The 23,053-nt window shown below is 53.4% G+C and overlaps 9 protein-coding genes across 12 annotated transcripts; 4 read left to right on the plus strand and 5 right to left on the minus strand.

Moving 5' to 3' along the window:
* Positions 1-67: 67 nt before the first annotated feature.
* H310_06030 (hypothetical protein) lies at positions 68-795 on the minus strand. The gene is made up of 3 exons (XM_008870928.1): positions 759-795; positions 403-686; positions 68-353 (listed from the first exon to the last, which is right to left on the minus strand). The coding sequence occupies exons 1-3, from the start codon at positions 759-761 to the stop codon at positions 194-196; spliced, it is 447 nt and encodes a 148-aa protein (XP_008869150.1). The 5' UTR covers positions 762-795; the 3' UTR covers positions 68-193.
* A 456-nt stretch (positions 796-1,251) lies between these two features.
* H310_06031 (serine/threonine protein kinase) lies at positions 1,252-4,364 on the minus strand. The gene is made up of 10 exons (XM_008870929.1): positions 3,788-4,364; positions 3,644-3,712; positions 3,512-3,592; positions 3,400-3,468; positions 3,291-3,356; positions 3,173-3,241; positions 3,041-3,112; positions 2,903-2,980; positions 2,163-2,852; positions 1,252-2,057 (listed from the first exon to the last, which is right to left on the minus strand). The coding sequence occupies exons 1-10, from the start codon at positions 4,330-4,332 to the stop codon at positions 1,364-1,366; spliced, it is 2,433 nt and encodes an 810-aa protein (XP_008869151.1). The 5' UTR covers positions 4,333-4,364; the 3' UTR covers positions 1,252-1,363.
* A 218-nt stretch (positions 4,365-4,582) lies between these two features.
* Positions 4,583-7,916, minus strand: H310_06032 (serine/threonine protein kinase). Of its 4 annotated transcripts, none has more exons than XM_008870931.1 (10): positions 7,089-7,916; positions 6,972-7,037; positions 6,828-6,908; positions 6,710-6,778; positions 6,585-6,650; positions 6,467-6,532; positions 6,344-6,415; positions 6,200-6,277; positions 5,423-6,145; positions 4,583-5,376 (listed from the first exon to the last, which is right to left on the minus strand). In XM_008870931.1, the coding sequence occupies exons 1-10, from the start codon at positions 7,778-7,780 to the stop codon at positions 4,635-4,637; spliced, it is 2,655 nt and encodes an 884-aa protein (XP_008869153.1). In that variant the 5' UTR covers positions 7,781-7,916; the 3' UTR covers positions 4,583-4,634. The 4 variants fall into 4 exon arrangements, with proteins under 4 accessions (XP_008869153.1, XP_008869152.1, XP_008869155.1 ...); XM_008870930.1 differs by having other exon boundaries at positions 6,573-6,650; XM_008870933.1 differs by having other exon boundaries at positions 6,710-7,037.
* A 281-nt stretch (positions 7,917-8,197) lies between these two features.
* Positions 8,198-12,149, minus strand: H310_06033 (TKL/RAF protein kinase). The gene is made up of 11 exons (XM_008870934.1): positions 11,600-12,149; positions 11,469-11,534; positions 11,336-11,416; positions 11,218-11,286; positions 11,095-11,160; positions 10,976-11,047; positions 10,848-10,919; positions 10,722-10,799; positions 10,297-10,658; positions 9,651-10,236; positions 8,198-9,605 (listed from the first exon to the last, which is right to left on the minus strand). Exons 1-11 carry the CDS (start codon positions 12,136-12,138, stop codon positions 8,768-8,770), a joined length of 2,829 nt encoding a protein of 942 aa, XP_008869156.1. The 5' UTR covers positions 12,139-12,149; the 3' UTR covers positions 8,198-8,767.
* Positions 12,150-13,934: 1,785 nt separating this feature from the next.
* H310_06034 (hypothetical protein) lies at positions 13,935-15,406 on the plus strand. The gene has a single exon (XM_008870935.1). It carries the CDS (start codon positions 13,956-13,958, stop codon positions 15,342-15,344), a length of 1,389 nt encoding a protein of 462 aa, XP_008869157.1. The 5' UTR covers positions 13,935-13,955; the 3' UTR covers positions 15,345-15,406.
* A 213-nt stretch (positions 15,407-15,619) lies between these two features.
* Positions 15,620-16,219, plus strand: H310_06035 (hypothetical protein). The gene has a single exon (XM_008870936.1). It carries the CDS (start codon positions 15,670-15,672, stop codon positions 16,138-16,140), a length of 471 nt encoding a protein of 156 aa, XP_008869158.1. The 5' UTR covers positions 15,620-15,669; the 3' UTR covers positions 16,141-16,219.
* A 123-nt stretch (positions 16,220-16,342) lies between these two features.
* Positions 16,343-17,452, plus strand: H310_06036 (hypothetical protein). Its single transcript, XM_008870937.1, has one exon. It carries the CDS (start codon positions 16,348-16,350, stop codon positions 17,344-17,346), a length of 999 nt encoding a protein of 332 aa, XP_008869159.1. The 5' UTR covers positions 16,343-16,347; the 3' UTR covers positions 17,347-17,452.
* Positions 17,453-17,683: 231 nt separating this feature from the next.
* H310_06037 (hypothetical protein) lies at positions 17,684-20,677 on the plus strand. Its single transcript, XM_008870938.1, has 10 exons — positions 17,684-18,301; positions 18,361-18,966; positions 19,017-19,106; positions 19,172-19,422; positions 19,473-19,695; positions 19,757-19,947; positions 20,000-20,066; positions 20,126-20,245; positions 20,306-20,423; positions 20,475-20,677. Exons 1-10 carry the CDS (start codon positions 17,747-17,749, stop codon positions 20,546-20,548), a joined length of 2,295 nt encoding a protein of 764 aa, XP_008869160.1. The 5' UTR covers positions 17,684-17,746; the 3' UTR covers positions 20,549-20,677.
* Positions 20,678-20,679: 2 nt separating this feature from the next.
* H310_06038 (hypothetical protein) lies at positions 20,680-22,529 on the minus strand. Its single transcript, XM_008870939.1, has 11 exons — positions 22,186-22,529; positions 22,033-22,134; positions 21,877-21,978; positions 21,732-21,833; positions 21,575-21,679; positions 21,434-21,517; positions 21,290-21,391; positions 21,144-21,245; positions 20,993-21,097; positions 20,836-20,937; positions 20,680-20,786 (listed from the first exon to the last, which is right to left on the minus strand). The coding sequence occupies exons 1-11, from the start codon at positions 22,519-22,521 to the stop codon at positions 20,709-20,711; spliced, it is 1,320 nt and encodes a 439-aa protein (XP_008869161.1). The 5' UTR covers positions 22,522-22,529; the 3' UTR covers positions 20,680-20,708.
* Between the last annotated feature and the right edge of the window lie 524 nt (positions 22,530-23,053).

Genomic DNA, 23,053 nt, shown 5'->3' on the forward strand with positions numbered 1-23,053 from the left:
GAATCACAGGCAGTCTTTAGGGAGTGGTCTGTTTGGTCACTCGGGCGTTGACCCACAACGATCAAGGTGGAACTAAGGGATAAAGATTTTGTGGTATGGATGTGTATGGAGAGCTTGTTAAAAACTACGCCAGGCATCCTGCCATGCTGTTGCAAGACAACTGCCAAGCAGCACGCCAAATCTAGTTGGCGTTTTAAAGGAACTTGGACACGCCGTCGGCAATGGTGGCAAACTCCAATTCGGACGCGTCAGTGGCGTTCAGGAAAATACCGACACCCACGCACACGCTCTTCAAAGCTTCCTTGGAAGACGAGTATACCATCTTGTTCTTGATGGACGCGTTTTCAGGCGACCTGTGTCAAACCTCTTAAAACCACACAGTCTAAACTTTGCACAACGTACCACGACACAAACACCAACTTGGCGACGGAGCGACCGTCTTTGCTGGTGCAATCAAGGTCAATCACACCGTGTCGGCATTCGTACACAGGGTTGGGTGCGGTTAAATCACCCGCCAAAGCCTTAGCAAAGTCTTCGTAGGTGTGTTCGCGGGGACCAGTCTTGTCGACAACAAACTCGTTGTTTTCAATTTTGAAGGTAACATAGCGAAACTTGTGGTCGGCCGCTTGAAGCTTGAAGTTGTTGAACGTGTTGACGGCAGCGTCACTGACACCCACTCCAGAGCTCTACAGCCATGCATCCATCGTTCATTCGTCGCGCTGTTCGCACTCGCAGCCCATCGGCCACACATCACGTACCATGTTTTACGAATTGACTGGAAAGGAAACAAAACTAAAGTGACGGTTGTGCAACGTGGAGTTTGGGGCCATTTTTTACTTGACGATTCTATAACGAGGTTCCCCACATACTATCAGTCATATGCGAATTTGTGCACAGCCAGGGGCAAGAAAGAATGTGCACCGATTGGTCGAAAATCATGTCATCGTAGTGCCGGTCGCTTGACCAACGTTCCTGCGTATTTCTCAACCTGCAAGAGGACTAACGAAGCCTAATCCATGGAGACAATTGGCACAGCAGATAAAGAGGGCAAATGGATCTTTCATGCGCGTCCAGCGTATTCTCTTATTGTGTGTTACTCCTGTACTGCGTGCAGCCTCTTTGTGAGTACCATGTACTTGCTTCGATTATGCCTAAAATAGAAATCCTCAAATTCATAAAGACGTGAAAAATACGCACAGAAACTCCTTTGGGAAGTGAGGCATCCGGATAAGACCAGAGGTTCAAAGAAACGTGTATATGACGTGGCGCCGCCAGAGCGGGTCACGAGGTTGGTCTTGTTGACCAACAACTAGTAGCGCTGCGTAAATTTGTATTCGACGCTCACAAGTGGCTTAGGAAGCGCTCACTCGCCCAAAACAATCGCAACGTCATCGTGCATCAAGTTGCGCAACGTGTACACCACATCCATGGCGCTGGGTCGCTTGGTCGGGTCTGTGTCCAGGCACTGCGCTCCCAATGCGCCGAGTTTCTCATCGGCAAACACGATCTCCATCTTGCCATCGACTGTGCCGTCGCTTGGATCAAGCTCTTTGTCCAACGCCAGTAAAAACACGCCGAACGAATACATGTCGGCTTTCGTCGTGGGCGGCGACTCCATCCGTACAATTTCCGGCGCGACCCACGGCCTTTGCCCACCCGCATGGCCACGATCAACAGCAGGTAGCCGCAACGCTGCCGTCCAATCTTCATTGATAAAGATTGTGTCGAGCGACAGATTGAGGTGCACGAACGGTTGACGTAAAAAGTGCAGGTAAGTCAGTGCCTCCGCGACATCTGTGGCCAAACTCAGCTTTCTGTCGACACGTTCTTGGACAAGCGGCTTGGCGCCGTTGAGGAGCACGGACCGGACGCTGCCACGGCGGCAAAATGCCGTCACAATGCTGAGTGTACCGCTGAGGTCCCACGTGACGCCAATAAAGACCACAATCTTCGGATGGACCAGCGTGGCATACATGGTCAAAGTGTCCACTTCGTGGTCACTAAATAGGGGCTTCACGACCACCCATTGCTCCCCCAATGTCCCGATCGATGTGTCCCTATACCCACGAATCGCCATGAGTCCGCATATCCGACGAACCCGGCAAGCCGTCGCCACGAACACAATGCTGCTACGATATCTCACTGCTGGACGAGCGCCTTACCCGACATAGGGACTCAAGTCCGCGACGGAATCGCACGGAATAGCAAATGCCTGGAACGATGGATTCTGGACGAGAAGCTTGGGGAACTCGGGCGTTCCAATGCTGGACGAGTCAAAGCTTCTGCTCGACAAGGTATGACTGGCTGTCGAATGTCGCAGCCGTGCATTGTATGCCCCCATGCCACTGGCGCTGTATTTGGGACGGTTGCTGGAGTACGATATGTCGTCGGTCAGTGGTGGTGGCGACTGCGATCGCGTCGACGCACGTATCTTGTCTTTTAGGCGACGGTAGCCGTAATAGGCGAAGGCGGCGATGCAAACGGCGCCACCAACGAGTCCCAGGACTAGCGGCAGCATGGACGTCGCCGACGAATTGTCCTGGACGCACACATACACGGGATTTGTCTTGTGGCTGGTCGACGTCTTTCGAGTTCCGTCGGGGCATGTGGTCGTGTCGGTCATGGAGGGCAGAGTGACCGCATTGACTGCGTTCAACTGATTGTACGTGTCGGACGAGACGACGTAGCTGCCGAGGGGATTGTCGTTGAGGAAGAGTTTGCTGAGCTTCGAGGGAAGCAAAGGGAAATTGTTGAGAGTTGTGAGGCCATTGTTGCTCAGATCCAATGTGTCTAATTCTGCCGGCCACACGATTGAGCTTTCCAGGGATCGAATGAAGTTTTGGTTCAGATTGCTGTGTGGAATTTTTGAGGGTTTTGACAACTGGAAAACAGGAGAACTTACAGCACGTGGAGCGATGACGGCAGCGTCTCGACGTCGGCGCGCGTCAGGACGTCTGTAAAGTTGTTTTCCATCAAATACCTTCGTCGAGGCAAGCGTAAGGCGACCGCCGCTCACTCTAAGGATGCGGGAAGAACGTACAGAGTGTCGAGAGTCTTGGCGGCGCCCAACGGCAACGACGCAAACGACCCGATTTTATTCATCCTCAAATCCCTGCACGAACCAAACGTCGACGCGTGTCAATGTTGATACACACACACAACATTATCGTACAGAGTCTTGAGGGCGGCAGGGAACTGCGTGCCACGCGAGAACCGCTTGAGTCGGTTGTCCGCGAGGTTTCTTTGTGCCATGTGAGGAAGGGTGAAACAACGGCATGATGCACTCGTACAGTGTCTGCAACGTGGGCGGGAACGTGACGTTGTCAAGGAATTCCAGGCGATTGTTTCGCAGCAACCTAGCCCATCGTGACGATTGAAGTGATCGCGTCATGCACGTACATCGTCGTGAGGTTGACCGTCGCCCATTCGGAAGGGTTGAATTCGTTCATTTCGTTGTCGGAAAAGTCACTGCACAAACACGTTATCGCGATGTGGTGTCAGGAAATCGTACACCAGTTCCAACGTCGGTGGCAAGTGCAGCTTATTGAACGCGTTGGTGGGGTAGCCTTGCAGCCTTGCTTTGGTCAACTTGCTGCGTGATAGATCAGAATGAAAAATAAATGCTGTAGGGGGGAACGCGTACAATTCGCGAGTGCCGACAGGGACGGTCTGGTCCACTAACTTGACGCCTCGATCGAGGTCGTCAAAGTTGCTATCTCGTTCAAAAACACACGCATGAGCCACTCGGCATTGTCATAACGCAGTGCTTGATGGAGATACGACGTACACCGTCTCAAAGGACGCGGGGATGACTGCAATGTCCAACACTTCCTTGATGTCCTCAATCGTGATGAAGCGGCTGCCGGACGGGTTTCCGTTGGGAAGGGCTGTGATGTATTGTGGTTCGCACTTGCCATCCTTTTCAGATAGAATGCACACTTCGGAAGTGCCGGACGCACTATTGCACATGGTGAGGGCCGCCGTTGCTCCGCACTTGAACGCGCCGATCGAGGGAGACCCATTGGTTGGCGCGTCACGGCGAAGGCTCTCCTTCCTGGCCTTGCTTTTTTGGCCTTTCTTGGTTGCGCCCTTCTTCGCTTTTCCGGCCGTCTTGGTGCTCTTTGCAATGGCCTTCAACGCGTTCTGCGTCTTCGCCTGGTCGGGAGCAAACCCAAACACATAATGTGTCTGGAGCAACTCCTGTCGCTCCGAGGACAGATCTAGCTTGGTTTTGCTCGGTCCAGTCTTCTTGCGACTGTTTAGGCTGTGCGCTGAAGCCTGGACAGCAACCATTATTGCCAGGGCCGCAACAAGCCATCGCATCACGTGCATCTGGTTGCCGTCTGCCGAGATCCTGTGTCATTCACGGCTCTCACCTGCAATACGAATTTCCTCACCATTGCGAACTACTCTTTTGAATATTTATGACCAGAATACTGATGCATCAGGTTCGTAAAGCATACACAATTTCTCACCAACTGGACCAGGCGCGACATGACGACACATCCGCCGAGGACCTCGCGAAGCACGACGGACGCCATAGACCGCGATGCCGACGTTCATGCGAGTGGAAGGGCCTAGAGACGAAGATGATGCGAACTAAATAGAGATTAACGCCGCGTTCGGCGGCAATGCTAGTGAAAAGTCCGGTTGGTGGAGACGGTCGATACAAACTCCGAGGTGGACAACATTGACGCGTCGGTTGTCCACAAGTTGAGCTGCGAGACCACAACAGCCATGGTTGGTCGTCGCTGTGGTTGTACGTCCATGCATGCCAACCCAAGTGCGCGCACATGAGGTAGACATGTCGGGGCAAACAAGTCGCGGACTGGAACAGAGTTGTCGGGAATGACACCTCGGTCGAGTACGGCGAGGAGCACACCAAAACTATACACGTCTGCCGCCATCGACGTGCCAGAGCCTTCGGGAGGGACCCAAACCCCTTGTTGAGTACTCGTGATGGAGGGGCCCATCATGCATCGAGGAAGGTTTAGCTTCGCTCGACCTCTTCCATCCAGCAAGATGCAGTTGGCGGAAAGGTGGCCTACGGATTCGTGGCAGTTGTCGTGAATGTGTGCAAGTGCTTGGGCCACTGCATTCGCCATTGGCAACTTCATAGAGTCCCCGATAGACTCCTCGGCTATCGCGTCAAACAACGAACCGCCAGCCATGAACTCTGTGACAAGTGCGAGCGACTCGATCGCGTCTGGCTTCCACGTGATGCCATAGCATGCCATCACCGACGGATGGGGATGGTCTTGAGTGGCTGCCAGAGCTTTGAAGAGTCGATTCAAGTCGCGAGTGGTGTTTGACGTGGTGTCTCGCAAAGACACGAGAGCCACCCGTTGGTTCGAACACACTGCAATGCGAACCCGTCTACTTGCACGCAGTTAGCCCGCTCCTGTTTGGCGGCATGGCTTACCCTGCGAGTGTGTGGATGTCGTTCAAGGCTTCTGGAGGAATCGCCCACGCCGTCCATTGATTCGTTTGCAGAATGGATGGACAACGTGCGTCCGAGCATCGCTGGAGGTGTAACCGAGGGCACAGATTTCCACTACGGTCGCTTCCGACTCTTTCTTCTCCTTCCGAGTAGGCAGATGACGACGGAGACGATCCATGCTCGTCATTTTCGGGGCTTGTGCTGCCATCGGCGGCCGTGCGCTCAAGTGGGCAGTCGTGCAACGTCTGGTTCATTGCTTTCGGCCTGCAATTGGCGCGACGCCGAAAGCGGAACACAAAAATCGCCGTGAGAAGGACAGTGCCGCCTAAGGCACTGCCGAGGATGGGCAGTATACTTGTCACGAACGATTTTTTGGGAAGTGGCGCCGCAAGGACTTGAGCAGTGTCAGGAAGAACGCACAGTTCAAATTTGAACGGGGTCATCCGTTGGACTTCGCTCCCCTTGCACTCTGGCGCGGGCACCGTCGCCGAGACGCGGGTGCACTTGACCAAAATGTCAAAGTTGCGTTGGGTGATTCGCGCGTCGGTGAGCACATTGCCTTCCAGCGTGAGTGTTTGGAGGGTCGCCGGCAGCGTCAAGTTTAAAATCGACGACAGTTTGTTGTTTCGGAGTTTGAGTGTCGTCAGCGCTGGCGGCAGCATAAAGTCGGCGTCGATGTGGCGAATGTTGCACAGGGTAAAGTCTCTACTCAGCGAGACGCTATGGGCATGGAACGGGGTTGATTTGGATGGAGCGTACAACGACGTGAGGTTTGCAGGCAAGGCGTCGCCACTGGCTTTGGTCAGCGCCGTGATCCGAGGATTCGATCGCAGCTCTCTACAACACGGAAGAAAAATGCGTCGGATATCCCTGGAATTCCCGTCCACGCCGACGAGTTCGTACAATCGTTTGAGTTGCGTCAGGTGTCGCACGGGAAGCGCTTCGACAGTTGCCAAATTATTGCCCTCCAGTCGTCTACAAAGGAGCGGTCAGGACGACGAGATGAGGGCCGCACGGGCAACGTACAAGACCGCCAGTGCCACGGGGAATGTCGTGTTCAAAAAGGATTCCAACACATTATTCCGCAAGTTCCTGCAGCAATGGCATGAGTCGCCAGTCGCTATCGACTTACACTCTGTCGTACAACGTCGAGATCGTTGGCGGGAACGTGGCATTGACAAACGAGCGGAGGAGATTGTTTTCGAGGAATCTAGGCGAGAAAACCAACACCATCAATCGGTGCTGTCGTTCGATGGTCACTGCACATACAGATCCACGAGGGGGAACCTGGCCCAGTCGGACGGGTCGAACGACGTCATCAAGTTGTGTCGAAGGGCCCTGTCGAGACAGTTGCTATCACTGAGAACGTCGTGAGGGAATGGCATACACGCGCCGCATGGATGCCGCCAGTGTGACGTTTCGGAAGTGGTTGGTCGGGTACCCCTTCAAGGACGCGTTTGCCAGGCGCCTAGACCGCCCACCGTTCAAACACCGTTGTATGCCATGGTGAGATGACGATGCGGCGGCGTACAGGGTGTGGACGCCCTCTGGAATCGTGATATTCTCCATCACAAGCGCCTTGAGGTTGGAGAAATCCCTATAGTTCCAACCACCGCGTCACTAGAGAACGAACTCGCTCTCGACGTACAAGTGGTGGGTGGGAGGAAGGCTGTGCACTGTCAGGGTCTCCGATATATCTTGAATCACAATGCCGGGGGGGATCTTTCCATGACCAGCCACGGCGTAAAACTTGTCGTTGTGGACAGCGGACGGCTGCTTCTCGCGGAGGAATGAAACGTCGCATTGCGGAGGCGACGTCGCCGGTACGAACTGTGTCATGCAGCTCACAGTGTTCCTTGAAACCCGCTCGACGCACGCTGTGAGGTGCAGTGTGGTGGCACAAATGCCATAGCGTTCCGTCGCGGCGGTATCGTACCGAACTTGGTCAGGTGTAGAGTAGGTGCTGAGCTCGAGGGCGGAGGATTTATGTTTTAATCCATGGGTTGGAGTTTTCGCCAAGGTCTCCACTTGACGCTTCATGCGCTTCTTGAGGACTTTTTCCTGCGTTCGCGTGAGAATGGAAGGAACGGCAAGTGGGGACAACGCTGTCGTATGCGGGACCGTGCGTTTGGGCCTGCGTTTGCGCATAAGCGTCGGAGTGGTGTCATCTTCGTCTTCAACGTTGTCCTTATCGGAAGTCCGAGGTGCCGAGTGTTCTGACCGATGGCGACGATGTCGAGCTATTTGCAAGCCATCCTGTGCGCTGCTGGCTCGTGCCTCGACGAAAGGCGCGGCAGTGATCAGCAAGAGACACCAGACCCACCACTTTAGAAGACACATCGTCGGTACACTCACTGCTCGCTGGCGTCGCGCACGTCGTGTGGAGATGTCTGTCGTGGAAGCCGCCTGACTACACGCGTATGGACAGGTACGATGGCCCCATCAGGTTCGGCTGGATGTTGTTGGGTTGGACAAGTATCACGCAGAGGTTCTTTGGGAAACTTCCCCATGAAGTGCGATGCGCACTGCATCGATCTCAAAACGACTTGGTACGAGTCTAATACATATATTTGTTTAGAGCTCTGGTAGGAGTGGTGTATTAACGCTAGAATTTACTCCATTGGAGTACACATAAATCACAGGGGAAAACGCTGCCAAGGATGTATCGTGAGAACGCCAGTGGTCGTTGCCTAGATCATTCAAAGGAATTCTCCCAAGGATACGTTTCAACCATAAGTAGGATCTTTCCTAAAGGAATCCGGTCATCTCGAACTCCTATAAACATCGTACGGAGAGTCGCCGAGTCGACGCTGAATCGCGGTCGAGGGCGGCAAACGCCACGGCTTCGTGTGACCATTCACGAGAAGCCTATCGTGTTGCGGACGCTGCTCCATGATCCATTGGTCAAGGGATTGCAATCATGCAACATCATCGCATTGCCGAGTGGGCTGCGGTTGTCCTAGTTAGGTTGGGCGACTGGGCACTACAACAGCCACGTGCTCCGAGTAAGCATTGTTCGGTTGATTTGCGTTGTCGTGCACTGTTATAGCACGGTGACCGCCGGACAGAGCGATAGTTGTTCTACTTATGAGTCAGATCAACTCGAGCCTAGCTCGATCGATCCAAACACACCGCGTGCTGTCGACGACAAGCCCCGCGTCCACCCCAGCGTGGCCTGGCGCGATGCCGTGCAAGGTTGCAGCTTCAAGAACGCTAGTTCCCTGCCGCAGTGCGTAACTCGCTTTGCTGGCAACAAGAGTTTCGACGCCCGACACCGATTGCCTTTGACAATTATATTTGTATATGCATCGGACGGCAGTGATCCTCTCATTTGGTCGCGGCTGCCTGTCGAGCCATCTCGCGAAGCTGACACGCCACGTCCATTGAAGTCGGCCGGTCCGGTGGGAACACGTGCAGGCATTTGGTGATTAAAGCGCGCAATGGGGCAGGGCATTGTGGTGTGAACCACTCGACGTCTGGGCAGTGCTCGACGACAGACATACGCCGTCTCCTGCTGGTGTCCCCCCGCAGTGCCTCCGCCACAACCCCCACGGCGTGTTCACTCCGTTGCTGCTCATTTCCTGGCAGAGATTGCCGTTCCAAAGTCGAGATGAGGATGCCGAGCGCGTATACGTCGGCCTTGCACCGCGATTCGTTGTCGCCCGCCAGGTCTTCGTCGTTGCTGAGTCGCTCCGGGGAGGTCCACACCAGTCGGTGGGCAGCCTCCACGGCCCACACATCGTAGTCTTTGGTTTCACCCCCCTCTTCCGTGTCCGACGCCGTGGACCAACGCGATGGCGCTGTGACCCGCGGGAAATTCACTTTGGCGGTGCCGTTGTCCATGATAAACACTTGCGTGTCAGAAAGCCGATCATGTACGACGTGCATCGAATGCAGAAACAGGAGGGCGGTCGCGACGTCGGCGGCAATGGCCAATTTCGTCGCGAGCGGGATGCGTTCGTCGCTGCTGAGAAACGTTTGCAGGTTGCGCGGGCATCGCTCGACAACACACGACACAACCATGTCGTTGGACCACGTGATGCCATACAACGACACAATATTCGGATGGGACAGCGAAGCTAAAATCTGAAGAGTCGCAGGTGGGTTGCTCGCTTGCAGAGGCTGAAGCACAACTGGGCGGTCACTCCACATCCCAGCGTACATCCTGCGCACATGCCATGGTGAGGAGACTCGGCAGTCCGGGACGTACGTAAGAAATGGATGGACCCCAGTCAATGATTTGCCTGGAATGACGAGCTTGGTCAATGTCGACATGCCTGCAAGCCACGTCGGGGTGTGGACAAGGTGGCTATCGATGCTGGAGCAGCTGGCACTGCTGCTGACGCTGCTCTTCGCACTGGCATCGGACCGCCTGCTGGCCAAGATGGCCGTGTCCCCCGGGAACGACACAATGGTTGGTGTTACGTCGGTCGTGTACACTCCAAACGACTTGTTGGTCGCATGTGCATCGTCGACGGTGTATCCACCGAAAGATGGGTTGGTCGAAGCAACGACGGTTGTGTAGCCCGCAAAGGATTTGTTTGTGGTGGCCACCTCGGTCGAGTACCCAGCGAACGTGCTCACCAACTGATGCGAAGACTCGGTTGGATGTTGTTCCTGCGGGCCAAGGCGGCGAACATGGTATGGCTGCGACGAAGAAGGAGTGGATTTGTCGTCGGGGTCATGAAAGGATGGTGGAAGGAGTCGGCGGCGGCGGAGCAAGCACACCGCCATCACGACGCCCAGGACTCCCACGATCGCACCAGCGACAACGAGCACGAGTTGAACAGCTCCAACTAGTTCAAAACAACGTCGATGGTGAGTCAACGGGACAAGTAAATCGATTGGGTTCGTACAATTTGGCGACAGAGAGCTGTCGCCGCTTGACGTGTTCTCCAACACAGATGTGGACGGGTTGCCGACGACACACACGTACGAGGTATTCGCGACAAGTTTTTTTTCCGTGCCAGGGTCGCACTCCATGTTTTGGGTGTCGGCGGAGAAGTGCGCCAGTGCCTGGAGTCGTTTGAACCCATCCTGATTGACCTTAAAGTCCATCAGGGGGTTTTCGGAGAGGTGGAGGTGGGTCAGCTTGGGCGACAGCACGAGCGCCGAGGGGAACGTCGTGATGTTGTTTCGAGACAGGACGAGCACTTGCAGCGACGGCGGGAGGGAAAAGTCGGACGTAATTGTGGTCACACTGCAGTCGAACAAGTCCCTACACCCGACATGCAGAGCTCAGCAGTGATTTCGGTGGAGTGCAGGGCTGTGTCGTTCGTACAACTGAACGAGTGAGGGCGGCAACGCCTTTGCGGCAGCGGCGTCGAGTGTCTTGATGTCTTTGTTCTCGGACAGCTCTCTAGAATAGTATCATGCACGTGTCGAAACACAGCCCAAGATCGCTTACAAGAGGTCCAGTTGAGGCAGATTTGCCACGGGCACGCTGTCGATGCGGTGCAGCTTGTTCTTGCCCAAACGCCTACACCGCATGCATGAATGACTCCACTCCACAACATCTCTCAAGAGAGGTTGTACAAGGAAGTCAACGACTGTGGAAACACTGTCCCGGCAAAGCTAGAGTCCGTGAAGTCATTGCTGCGAAAGTTCCTGGCACAACAACAGGTCAGACTAGAGGCAACCCGAAATGAACGTACAGCGAGGTGACTTTTGACGGAAAGACAACAGGGCCGAGGGTTGTGAGGAGATTGTTGGCAACATTCCTGCCATCGAGGCATGAGCGACGAAAGGCCATGGCCATGCAATTCAAACACACGTACAGGCTCTCCACGGCAGATTCATTCCAGTCGGACGGGGCAAACGTCGTCATTTTGTTGCGCATCAAGTTGCTACAATACGGTGGCTGAGAAAACCATCACGGCGTCAAGATGCTCGTACATGCGACGCAAGGACAATGGTAACGTAATGTTGGCAAAGCTGCGACTCGGGTATCCCTTCAGGTTCACGTTAACAAGGCGCCTACGTGAACTTTCGTCAATCGAATGATTCGGAATGTGCATCCAAAGATTACAGGGTGGTGGTGCCGACCGGAATGGCTTTGCCCGTGAACGTCACTTTGTCGAGGTCGTGCAAGTCACTGCAAAGCAACGGAGAAGTGTTCAAAACTGAAATGGCAATCAATCGAGTTGCTCCGAAACGTACATCAGGCTCGTGTTGGCAGGAAGTTCATCCACAAGCAATGGAACGTTGATGTCCTCAACGAGCAAGCCACGTTCTCCAGGAGCCTCGTCAACCTCAATCGAGTAGTATTTGGACGTGGTAGTATCGCCGCGGGTACCGCGTGGGCGAACGTAGTGGATCGTGCAGTCGTCACCAAGTTTGTTCAATGTGGTGACGCACAGAAAGGACTTCTTCGTGGACCGTTCCGTACAACGCGTCAAGCTCAGGCCTTCCTGGCACGTCCCAAAAAAGGTTGTGATGTGGGAATCGTTGGGGTTCTTGTCTTTCATACTCTGAACCTGGCTGTATTCGTCTTGAGTTATCAGCGTGGGGCTTGCTCCTCGCATCGTGTCTGGATTGCCATTCGAAGGTTTCGCATTCTTCGTCGCCGACCGGCCACGTTGGCGCTTAGCCTTTCGCACCGGTTTCTTCACCGGCTTCTTGATCTTCTTAGTCACCTTCCTCCACGTCTGCTTGCCCTGCGGCCTCTTTTCCTTCGTTTTCTTCTCCGTCGTCGCCATGCTGTGCCAATGCATGCATTGCGATTGACAACATGCACACGGACAAGGCGCCCCGGGGCGCATCAAAATAGAGGGATATGATTGGGCGTTAAATAGTCCTTTTCTACCAATCATCTAGACATATGCCATTTCCAAGAGTCTGCAGCAAAGTCCAACGACATGTGTGCATTTGCGCTTCTTTACCAAGAACTATCGGTGTTAACCATGCCGCCGACCCACTTGCAATGTCGTACAGCAAGGGGATCTTTGGCATCTGGGAGTGGTAACTGCGGCCCAGCGGCCTGGTTTTTCTGATGCGCATGAAACTTTTCAGCGGCCATCGCGCACCAATCACAAGGCAGATTGCTGGGTTGATGCGGTTTGATTGGTTACATGACTTCATTGTTGTGCTGGGTTGTAAAGGAATTCACCCACACGTTATGGCTAGATGCACTTGTACAGTTGCTCGGAAGGCAGACAAATTTCACCGTGCAACAGCTCTGCCGTGATGAATAGCCAAGGGTATGGAGTGGGTACATACACCCCCAATTTTGCTTGGGGTGATCCAGAACAGAACTCAAGGCAACGCCCATCCCAAGTATTGCGACGGCAAACAATTCTAACGTAAACTGCGATTGGAGCCCAGGGATAACACTCGGAAGGTTGCGTTTCAGGTTGTCCATCGCTGCTAGAAGAGATCTTAAGCCATGCAATTCCTTCATCGACAGTGCCATGCATAGGAGGATGTGTTGTGTCTGCAACGGTCGTAAATCGACCAACACCACGGCCAGCACTCATCGGACAAATCGTTTGAACAGAGCGGTCGCCGAGACATCTCAACATGTTGTTGTTGGTTATTTAGTGACAAATGGCCCTTCTTGATGTTCATATTTCTTGCTGTCGTCGTACCCCCCAACAGATGGGGTTATTGTGGACTTCTGTCTAAGACGCCAAGGCAGACCGAGCTTTCCGCTGGACTTGGGCGATGGAGTATGCGAAAACGTTTGCTATATAAGGTGGCATGAAGTGAAGTCATCCAACCATAGGCAATGGCTATCCACGATATGTTCGAAGCAGGTGCAGTGTCAAGCGGACTTGCCACCTGAAGCAGAGCAAACCATGCATGGAAGCCTGAAATGCGGCTGCTCACAGTACTCGTGTCATTGCTGAAGGCCAGCAGCGACGAAGCCAGTGCTATCGCGGTAGCCAAGCGAACCAAACGGATTGGAGCTGCTCCCAAACATCCAATGGAAACTATATACGCGAATTCGCGCTTTCGAAGCGCATTTTGTCAGCACAGGTACGTCTGCCCATGTAGCTGGCGGCGGTGGTCTCATCATGGCTAGGCAGGCTGTGCACTCGCGAAATCGTCCCTCGTGCTTACGACGGCGAAAGTAAAGTTGACAAGAAATTATCCTCAGCACGTCCCTCCATCGACTCTCTAGTTTGAAGCGCTAACCCACCGTCTATGCCCATGGCCGTCCATCACTCATCGCACAAAGAGTTCACCTTCTTGCACAACCCCTGTGAAAGGTCACAGTGCAAACAAAATCTTGTAACCCTTCCCCTAGCACCTTCGCTCCCCAGCAGCTCAAACCTCAGAAACCGAATATTCTATAAAAAGAAACAAACATCACATTACACGAGTATTCTATTTAGAACGGAATCCGTGAATTTGTAAAAGGACCATAAACCTCTTTAATACGATACTGCCAAAATTGAATTGAGACAAGTCATAAAATGATAGGATCACGTGTTTAGGGACATGAATGGTAAGTTGTCGCCATAGCTGCGCCAAGTCATTTTTGGATTTCCTAGCGAGAATTCCCGACAACATCATGGAAGGCGAATCAAAGCAAGAGTTTGACTGGCTGCCCTCTGGCACGGAAGCGCTGGCTGATGGGGAGTATGACGCGATTGTACTCGGTACTGGCCTCAAAGAATGCATCTTGAGTGGCTTGATGGCGACAAAGGGCCTCAAAGTACTGCACTTGGACCGCAACAACTATTACGGCGGCGACTGCGCTTCGCTCAACTTGTCCAACCTGTACACGAAGTTCCGTGGTGAAAACGCTGAACCCCTGGCTGGCCTTGGATCAAACCGTGACTACAACATCGACTTGATCCCCAAGTTCATCATGGCGTGCGGCAAGCTCGTCAAGATATTGCTCCACACCAAGGTCACACGTTACTTGGAGTTCAAGAATGTCGACGGTAGCTATGTGTACAAGGGTAGCCGCATCTACAAAGTTCCCGCGACGGGTGAAGAAGCGCTGTCTTCATCTCTCATGGGGATCTTCGAGAAGCGCCGCTTCCGTGGTTTGATCATGTATATTTACAACTACGAGGAAGAAAACCCGGACACGCACCAAGGACTGGACTTGTTCAAGCAGCCCATGAGCGACGTGTACGCTAAGTTTGGTGTGGACGCAAACACCCAGAGCTTCACTGGACACGCGATGGCGTTGATGCGCGACGACAACTACATCAACCGTCCCGCCATTGAGACAGTCCGCGCAATCAAGATGTACACGTACTCCCTTGAACGTTATGGCAAGTCGCCCTACATCTACCCGATCTACGGGTTGGGTGGTCTCCCCGAAGGTTTCTCGCGCCTGTGCGCGATCCACGGCGGCACCTTCATGTTGAACCGAGGCGTGGACGAGGTCCTCATCGAGAACGGCAAGGCGTGGGGAATTCGAAGCGGCAATGAAGTTGCAAAGGGCAAATTGATTATCGGTGATCCATCGTACTTCCCCAAGGAGAAGACCCGCTCGGTTGGCAAGGTCGTGCGATCGATCTTTATCTTGCGCCACCCCGTTGCCAACACGAACAACTCGGAATCTTGCCAGATCATCATCCCCGCGGCCCAGGCCAACCGCCGCAACGACGTGTATGTGTGCGTAGTGTCGTTTGCCCACTGCGTCGCGGCCAAGGACACGTACATTGCGATTGTGTCAACGACCGTGGAAACGTCGACGCCGCTCGCTGAAATCGAAATTGGCGTGTCGCTGTTGGGCGAATACGTAGACCGATTCGACGAAGTGTCGGACCAGTTGGAACCCGTGGGTACTGGCGCCTCTGACAACTGCTACATCAGTTCATCGTACGATGCCACAAGCCATTTTGAAACCACATCGGACGACGTGTTGAGCCTGTACCAGCGCATTACGGGTGAGCAGCTCGACATGACGATCAACGCCGACACCACGGAGGCGGACCAATAAGCCGTCGTCGCATGCATATGAGTCATTTGCATGTCCCTTAATGCATGGATTCATTCATTGCATTCTGCGTTGTTTCCAGGTGAATGTGCGCTTCCGACGACCGGCCAACGGAAGCAACGGAGGCAGCGGTGCTTTTCCCGCAACGCTGCTTGAAATCTTGCAGAAGTAGTTATGATTGGCTAAAACTCCGCCCAGAACCACATACTTCTCCATCCTTTTTCGACTGCAGTGAGAAATTCAACCAATCAGAAGCGAACAAATTTGAATTTTCGAGCGCCGAAACCAACCGAGGAAATCTATTCTCTCACTTTACATTTCGACCGCCATGGCCCAGCGCTCTTCGACCCGCCTCCACCATGCGCCTGGAGGACAGTCCACGATGGGCTCGTTGATCTTCGGCGGCGGTGACAACTCGGCTGAAGAAGACCGTCCTCGCCGCGGCGTACGCAAGATGGAAACCCCCGAACAACAGCAGGTCAGCAAGGACCAAGCCACCAACCAACTCAATGGACAACAACAGCAACACCTTACGGCGGAATCCCAAAATGTCTCGTCCAACCGTTATGCCAGCGGTACTTCGCAGAATACGGGCAACGTGATCACTGATCGCAGCACGACGCGCATTCACGCACCGCCTGGTGGACTGTCGTCGATCGGTCAATCTGACTACCAACGTGGCTCGTCCAACCGCTTTGCAAGTGGTTCGTCGCAAAACACGGGCAATGTCATCACTGACCGAAGTACCACGCGCATCCACGCACCTCCTGGCGGCGCGTCGTCGTTTCGACTCGGTTAAGCGCATAGTGCGTGTCAACGATTGGAATTGTAGCGACTCCCTTGAAATATATATAAAGAACAAACAACTTGCGCTTCCATCTTGTCCTAGTCCTGGATGAGAAGTTGCGGCGGTGGCGTGCACAGTTGGCGCGGATTGCAGCCGACACGCCATGAATTTCCGGATAATAAATAATCCGGATGACGACAGCCATTTATGTTACTGTGGATGCACCGTCGAGCGATTCGCCGCGGCCGCGATTTCCGTCCGATGGGCGTACACACGATGCTGCGAGACGTCATGGCATTCAGCACGAGAAGCAACCCTTTGAAGTTCAAGTCCAACTACGAGAAACAAATCATGCTGTTCGCAAGCGAAGTGTCGGTGATCTGTGGCGCGAATCCATATCGCGAAATTTCCGACGTGTTTTTGGGCGTGTGGAAGCGCACCGACAAGACATACGTGAAAGGGCTAGAAGACGAGTTGGCGCCGATGATGCCAGAGACAGTCGAGGAAAAGATGGATCGTGTGATACAGGACGAACCACAAGTACAAGCGATCTTGGACGCCCCCTCCCTATCCGTTGCAGATGTGCAAGAAAAGAAGAAAGCGGTTCAAGCTCATGTCAACGCATTACCGCACTTGACTCCAGAGGACAAGGTCGACGTGGTCCAGGCTCTGCATTCGACGCTGCAGACGACATTCGGCGCAGCTCAGGAAATACATGCGATTGAGCACTACGAGACCGAAACTCAGTCCTCGGTGCAACAACGGAATGCCAAATTCTGGAGTAAACAAGTCGGCCGTGTTCAGTCTGCGGACAAGCGATACCGCAACGTCCTTGTGGGCGGTCGGATCGATGGGGTGAGCGGGGAAAAAGTTATCGAAGTGAAGAACCGCATGCGAGATTTCAAGACCCCACTTCCCCACTACGATATTGTCCAGCTGCAAACGTACTTGTACTTGCTTGACTCTACCCACGGAGAGTTGGTCGAGCACATCAAGGCCAAGACCAAGGACAAGAGCAAGACAACGACTGTCGATTGGGACCCCGAACTGTGGAACACCTCCGTCCTTCCGTACCTTGCTCGGTTTTCACATTCACTGGATCGGTTCATGGACGGGCCGCAAGATTTGCACCACAAGTTCCTCACGTACGACACGAAGAAGCGAAAGGACGTCATTCGAGATTTGTGGATGGACAGTCCTGCAGACTTTGACGGTTGACGAGTGGCCGCCATGAACACTCTCGTCATTTAACGCCATCCACTCTGGATACATCAACATGTACACACCCTTAACTCTCTATTCGAGCTCGATCGCCATGGCGAATATTTGCGCATGAGGACGTCACCTCGCACTTCATCCGGCCCAGATGCACGCGCCGCGGTAAAAGCGCGATACACTGTGAGGAATGTTCGAATTTGAGCGGGAGTGGCTGTAGGATTTGAATTTTATTTTGTAGTTTGTATGCAATTTTATTCGAGCTCAAAATCTTTTTATTGACAACAGATATTGACAGGTCGCTTACAAAAATCAAGATATTTAATTGTCTTGGAAACGAAACGAACCTCACCCACCTTCATCGAGCGGCAAATTGTTTCAAGCGCAAGAGAGGAGTCAGTTGATGGAGCGGCGAGGAAGTGACCGCGCTGCCGCGAGGTACTTTGCGCCCAAGTCAAGCAGCCAAGGACTAGTCTACGGTAGTGACGATGGGTATACGTTATGGAATGGACCACAAAAATCGACTCATGGCAGTAACCAAGATGACCATGATGACATGTCCCCAATACGGTCGGTTGCTCAAGTAAATGGACTCAAGAGCCAAAGCTACGGTCCTACGACATCATCCGCAGGCCTTATTCCAACGATGCAAAAGTGGAAAACGAGCTCGTCGTCGCGGCGCACTGACACGAGCAGCGACGAATTGGCAGCATCGCTCGACAACGACGCCGACGACTTTGTCAAAATGGATGCGCGGCTTCAAATGAAGGTGTTGTGCTGTCGCTCTCCTGACGAAAAAGTTCGCGTGTACAAAGAATACGTGTGTGAACTCTTGCACGAGCTGGTAATGACGGAGACCCATTCGGAAGAGCTAGAGTATGAGTTGGGCCTGAAAAGCGAGACCATTGAGCAGTTGCAGCACAAAATCGAGAGTTTGATGGCACCAGAGGCATTCCAGGTACCCTTGTTCATGACGTAATTCCCGGATCTGGGGATGCTAAAGTATGAACTTGATAGACTCTTCGTGAGTTTGAAGACAGTGCCGAGTTCGACAAGCCGTATGACTCGCAAGGCGAATTGCGTGCGTTATGCCGCAAGCAAGAAGCAGAAGTGCACATCCTTCTCGAGCGCGTCAATGCTGCTGAAGAGAGAGAGGCTGCGCTGCGACATCAGGTCGCTGCCAAGGACGATGAATTGGCCCAGCTCTCTGTTGCCCATCGCCAGCTCCAAACCGATTTGCGCAATGAAAACAAACGCCGCGAGGAGTCGGACAAGAAAACGTCTGTCCTTCGTGAAAAGCTAGATGCATTGCGACGATCTTCGCAGCATCCGTCCATACAAGCAAGTCTCGACGAAGCCCTTAGTAAAGCGGCGCATTTCCGAGAAGTGGCCGAGGCGCGGCAACGAGAAATCGAAGAATATGCGGCCAAGATCAACGACCTGAATCGTCAAGTGGTTAGTCATGCCGACGCACTCCAAACATCGGAGAGCTTGTATCAAGCAGCCTTGCAGCGCCACGAAGTCGACGTCCAGCGCGTGCACGCCTCCTACCGCGACGAATTGGACGTCCTATCATCCAAGTTCAAGCAATGTGATCTCGTTCGTCGAAAGCTTCACAACCAAGTATGTCGAACGAGATTCTGTGATGGACTGTATTTCCATCGAATTCGTAGGTGATGGAGCTCAAGGGCAACATTCGAGTCTTTTGTCGCATCCGCCCGCACTTGGTGTCCGAGCGATCGTCCGGTCGGCCATTGTCCGAAGTCGGTTTAAACGTTGGGCACCGCTCGTTGGCTAGGTGCATGGAGAATGACATGGCGTGAAATAGGTGTACATGTTTCCCGACTACGACAAGGACAAAAGGCGCGTCGTGCTCGTGGGTGACGCAAAGGCCCACACGAGCTACGCGCAGCAGCTCAACAGCAGCAGCCACAACGACACAAAGAAGTGGTCGTTTGAGTTTGACCAAGTCTTCAATTGGCATGCTACGCAGCACGAAATGTTCGAGGAGGTCGCGGCGCTTATTCAGTCGGCTGTCGACGGCTACAACGTGTCCATATTTGCTTATGGCCAGACAGGGTATGAGAAGCGGAAATGAATCATGTCGCTAACTGTTGCAATTCGTCTAGATCGGGAAAGACGTACACCATGCAAGGCGACGAAGTGGCGCTCGCCGAGCACACGCCGAGTCAGTGGAATCGCATTCCTGATTTGGGCATTGTTGGTCGCACAATGTCGCACCTGTTTGCGACGTGCGCCAGCCAGAAAGACCATGGATGGGAATACACCATCACGTTTGAAATGTATGAGATTTACAACGAAACGATCAGGGACCTCATGGTGAATCCGTCGGTGCGTACAGTCGATGCAATATCTAAACCTGGTTGGTGAGGGTTCCTCTCTATTGAAATAGTCGCCCCCTCAAGACATCACGACCCAGCTGGACGCCGATGGTCGCGTCCACGTGACCAACTTGACCGTCCTTGAAGTGCGCGACGAAGTGCATGCCATGCAACTTCTTAAACAAGCAACGACCCGTCGATCCGTCAAGAAAACAAACCGCAACGATGTATCGTCACGGAGCCACTGCATCACAACACTCAAGTACGCAATATCATTCGCTTCCTTTGAATATTGAGCGATCTCTTGGGTGTAGACTGACTGGACGGCATCAAAAGTCCAACTCGATGCGGAAAGGCGCAGTCTACTTGGTGGATTTGGCGGTACGACAGTGATCTGTGGAAGATGGAAGGAGGGTCTCACGTCGTCGGTGGCACGACAGGGATCGGAACGGTTGAAGTGTTCGGGCAGCGGCAGTGACCCAGTCATGCTGAAGGAAGCACAAAACATCAACAAGAGCTTGGCATCGCTGGGCAATGTCATATCTGCTATCGCCACCAAGGTGGAACCTGATGCTTAAAATTTCTCTTTTGATCGTGTGACCTCAATGGAAACTCGGTAGAAACCTCACGTTCCGTTTCGAGACACCAAGCTCACGTATGTGCTGCAAAATACACTGGGCCACGACAGCAAGACGCTCATGATTTGCACGTTGTCGCCGTTAGAAGAACACCGCGAAGGTATGATAGAACCCATCAGACATGGCCGTTCACGTTGGGTTGGTTGTGTAGAGAGCTTGAATACCCTGCGGTTTGCGAAAAAAGTCAACGCGTGCGAGCTCGCTGTGGCTGCAGCTGCCAAGTGAGCGCCCGACCGCAGTAGCCGTGGCACACATGTAGAGTTTTCGCTGTATGATGAGTCCCCCTCGACCCGTAATTTACCATGCCTTTGCTACCACTTGCCCAAATGAAGTTGCAAAATGGCGTGGATCGAGTGCATCGATGGCTCCTTGTTATCCTGAACGATTATACACGATTTGCCAGCAACTCGACGATACTGTCGTGTTTGAAGTAACTCGCAAACTCCTCCGCCGTGTGTCCGTCCTGCTCGTGTTTTGAATCAAACCAGATTGACATGGACGGGAGCGTCTACCTTGTTCGTCGCAGTGACGTCAGTCGATGGATGGGCCACGAGGAGCTGAGCAATTGCTTCTTGGCCTTCTTGCGCAGCAACCATGAGCGGTGTTGCCCCATTCTATTGACTTGATCAGCCACCTAGACCATGACAGGTCGACAACATGACCACTCACCTCCTTGTCTTTGATATTGCAATCAACGTTCGGGTGATCAAGCAAAGCTTGGACCACGTCCACTTGGTCGCTCATGACTGCCGACATGAGGGGAGTCATCCCTTCCTGCAGCCGTCGTTGATTTATGAAGCGCAGACTCGAATGGATGTACCGCATCTTGTTCGTTCACGTCAATGTCGGGATGGGCCAAGAGCAACCGCACAATCTCTAGATGGCCGCCGTCGCATGCGAGCATCAGCGCCGAAATGCCGAGCTAATTGCCATCTCAGCCATGGCAGGGCCGGTTGAATCACGTACGTCGTCTTGTACGTTGACTTGGATGTCGTGTTGAGCTAGGAGCGTGCGGACGACCTCCACTTGGCCGGTCGTGGCTGCCACGAGCAATGACATGCCACCTTTCTAAACATGGCGTTGGGCGCGACGTTGCTCGACGGTACATACATAAAAAATAGGTTGCTGGAGCAATTCCTGGACCACGTCCATTTGGGTGTTGTTGGTACCCACGATCCACGCCACGAGGCTTTCCTACACGCAGGCAATCGAGGTGACAATGCTGCTGCGTGCATGTACTCTGTCGAGTACTTTGTTCTCTTCAATATGGCGTTGGATGGCAGGGTATTGGAGCATCAGGCGCACCACTTCCACCTTGCCAGCTGCACAGGCTTCCACCAAGGCTGTGGCATCGTCCTAATCACATCCCGTTAGATCAAGAGATGTTGCGAGATGGTTGTGGCCCCACCGACGCCTGCAACGAGATGTCGATCGCGGGATGGTCAAGCAAGAGTTTTGCAACTTCCACGTGGCCTTCCGTGGCAGCAAGCATAAGCGCCGTCGATCCATTCTGCATCCTTTTGAGTATGATGGAACCCAGAAAAGTCACACACCAGGTCTTGTGCGTTCACGTCCACATTGGGGTGCTTGAAAAGGGATCGCACGATACCAGGTTTTCCGTCTTCGGCCGCCAGCATTAGAGCCGTCGCACCCAACTGCGCGCACACACTAGATGACAAGACGTTCGTGTCGAGGAGTGAAGCACGTACTTGGCTGCGTTCGTTGATGTTCAGGTCAGGCTGTGCCACGAGAAAGTCGACAATGTCTTGTCGATTCAGCAAGGAGTGCACCATGAGTGCGGTCCATCCATTCTACAATTCATCGTGGATACGTCGACGCATGGATAGCGGGGAATGCCGTACGGGGCTCTTGAAGTTGATGCTGACATCGTCGTCGTTGTTCAAGATAAAGCGGGCATCGTCGGCGCATTCCGCAAGCATCAAGCCCGACCAATTCTGAATGTCAAATTGCGGCACTTCCACAGTCTCTTGCGCCGGTTCGGTGGTACTTGAGTACGTCCGAAAGTTCAAGGCACGACAAGACGGTAGTCGCATGGACGCGGACGTTTGACGGTACAGAGACGCTCTAGGTTGGGCCAGTCCGCACAATGCAGATGCCATTGGAGCAAATTGCTGGTGGACAGCGCGATAGCACGCCCGCGACGCTCGGCGAAGGATTGCATGACCTGCCACGACCATGTCGTCGTCGAGACAAACAGCGTTTGCCCCACCACCACTTCAACCACCTCCCGAGAAAGTACTCAATTTTATCCAACCTCTCGTGTGGGTATTTCCTCGTGTTTATCACCATCGAAGTTTGTGGAGCAATTTCTTGTGAATTCGTAGCCGCATGAAAAGCAATAGTTTTCCAACAACCCAGAAGGAACTCGTTGGTCGGCTCGGTTCGATATAGTTGGAGCTCACCGGTACGTAGCCAAGGCAGCCACCTTCGACAGATGACCGCGTTGATCACCCTTGCGTTTAGCTGAGCCGCACCGTTCACTTTTGATTCGATCGCTCAGTGTCTTTGCAAACTGTTCATAAGCTCAGCGACTTCTGCCTGCGTGCCGTGCCGCTCCTCGAGTTGTGGTGGTGCACCAGTAGGCAGGCGGCATTGCTTTTGCATGTCGTCCATAATGGTCTGGTCTTCGTTTTCTTGTGCCGAAGTCGTTTACAGTCGCTACTGTTGTGTGGACGAACAAGGCCTTGGGTTCATTTCGCGTAAGGTATA

The sequence above is a fragment of the Aphanomyces invadans genome (genome assembly GCF_000520115.1).
Source record: "Aphanomyces invadans strain NJM9701 unplaced genomic scaffold supercont1.10, whole genome shotgun sequence".
NCBI classification, from domain to species: domain Eukaryota; phylum Oomycota; class Saprolegniomycetes; order Saprolegniales; family Verrucalvaceae; genus Aphanomyces; species Aphanomyces invadans.

What these genes read in the sequence shown, in the direction of transcription:
- H310_06030 (XM_008870928.1), bottom strand. An exon ending in AAGTTGGTGTTTGTGTCGTG is followed by an intron (nt 354 to 402) that starts GTACGTTGTGCA and finishes GGTTTGACACAG; the next exon opens with GTCGCCTGAAAACGCGTCCA.
- H310_06036 (XM_008870937.1), top strand. Translation starts at nt 16,348, where the DNA reads ATGCACCGTCGAGCGATTCGCCGCGGCCGCGATTTCCGTCCGATGGGC.
- H310_06033 (XM_008870934.1), bottom strand. Translation starts at nt 12,138, where the DNA reads ATGGCGACGACGGAGAAGAAAACGAAGGAAAAGAGGCCGCAGGGCAAG. An exon ending in GAATCTGCCGTGGAGAGCCT is followed by an intron (nt 11,161 to 11,217) that starts GTACGTGTGTTT and finishes CCTCGATGGCAG; the next exon opens with GAATGTTGCCAACAATCTCC. An exon ending in CCGCCCTCACTCGTTCAGTT is followed by an intron (nt 10,659 to 10,721) that starts GTACGAACGACA and finishes TGTCGGGTGTAG; the next exon opens with GGACTTGTTCGACTGCAGTG.
- H310_06034 (XM_008870935.1), top strand. Translation starts at nt 13,956, where the DNA reads ATGGAAGGCGAATCAAAGCAAGAGTTTGACTGGCTGCCCTCTGGCACG.
- H310_06038 (XM_008870939.1), bottom strand. Translation starts at nt 22,521, where the DNA reads ATGGTCGTGGCAGGTCATGCAATCCTTCGCCGAGCGTCGCGGGCGTGC. An exon ending in GCATCAACTTCAAGAGCCCC is followed by an intron (nt 22,135 to 22,185) that starts GTACGGCATTCC and finishes GATGAATTGTAG; the next exon opens with AATGGATGGACCGCACTCAT. An exon ending in ACGTGAACGAACAAGATGCG is followed by an intron (nt 21,098 to 21,143) that starts GTACATCCATTC and finishes CGACGGCTGCAG; the next exon opens with GAAGGGATGACTCCCCTCAT.
- H310_06035 (XM_008870936.1), top strand. Translation starts at nt 15,670, where the DNA reads ATGGCCCAGCGCTCTTCGACCCGCCTCCACCATGCGCCTGGAGGACAG.
- H310_06032 (XM_008870930.1), bottom strand. Translation starts at nt 7,780, where the DNA reads ATGTGTCTTCTAAAGTGGTGGGTCTGGTGTCTCTTGCTGATCACTGCC. An exon ending in CCAGAGGGCGTCCACACCCT is followed by an intron (nt 6,909 to 6,971) that starts GTACGCCGCCGC and finishes TGGGCGGTCTAG; the next exon opens with GCGCCTGGCAAACGCGTCCT. An exon ending in GACATCCACACACTCGCAGG is followed by an intron (nt 5,377 to 5,422) that starts GTAAGCCATGCC and finishes GCGTGCAAGTAG; the next exon opens with ACGGGTTCGCATTGCAGTGT.
- H310_06031 (XM_008870929.1), bottom strand. Translation starts at nt 4,332, where the DNA reads ATGCACGTGATGCGATGGCTTGTTGCGGCCCTGGCAATAATGGTTGCT. An exon ending in CCTGTCGGCACTCGCGAATT is followed by an intron (nt 3,593 to 3,643) that starts GTACGCGTTCCC and finishes TCTATCACGCAG; the next exon opens with CAAGTTGACCAAAGCAAGGC. An exon ending in CCGCCCACGTTGCAGACACT is followed by an intron (nt 3,242 to 3,290) that starts GTACGAGTGCAT and finishes CATGGCACAAAG; the next exon opens with AAACCTCGCGGACAACCGAC.
- H310_06037 (XM_008870938.1), top strand. Translation starts at nt 17,747, where the DNA reads ATGGAGCGGCGAGGAAGTGACCGCGCTGCCGCGAGGTACTTTGCGCCC. An exon ending in ACCTCATGGTGAATCCGTCG is followed by an intron (nt 19,696 to 19,756) that starts GTGCGTACAGTC and finishes CTATTGAAATAG; the next exon opens with TCGCCCCCTCAAGACATCAC. An exon ending in CACTGCATCACAACACTCAA is followed by an intron (nt 19,948 to 19,999) that starts GTACGCAATATC and finishes TCTTGGGTGTAG; the next exon opens with ACTGACTGGACGGCATCAAA.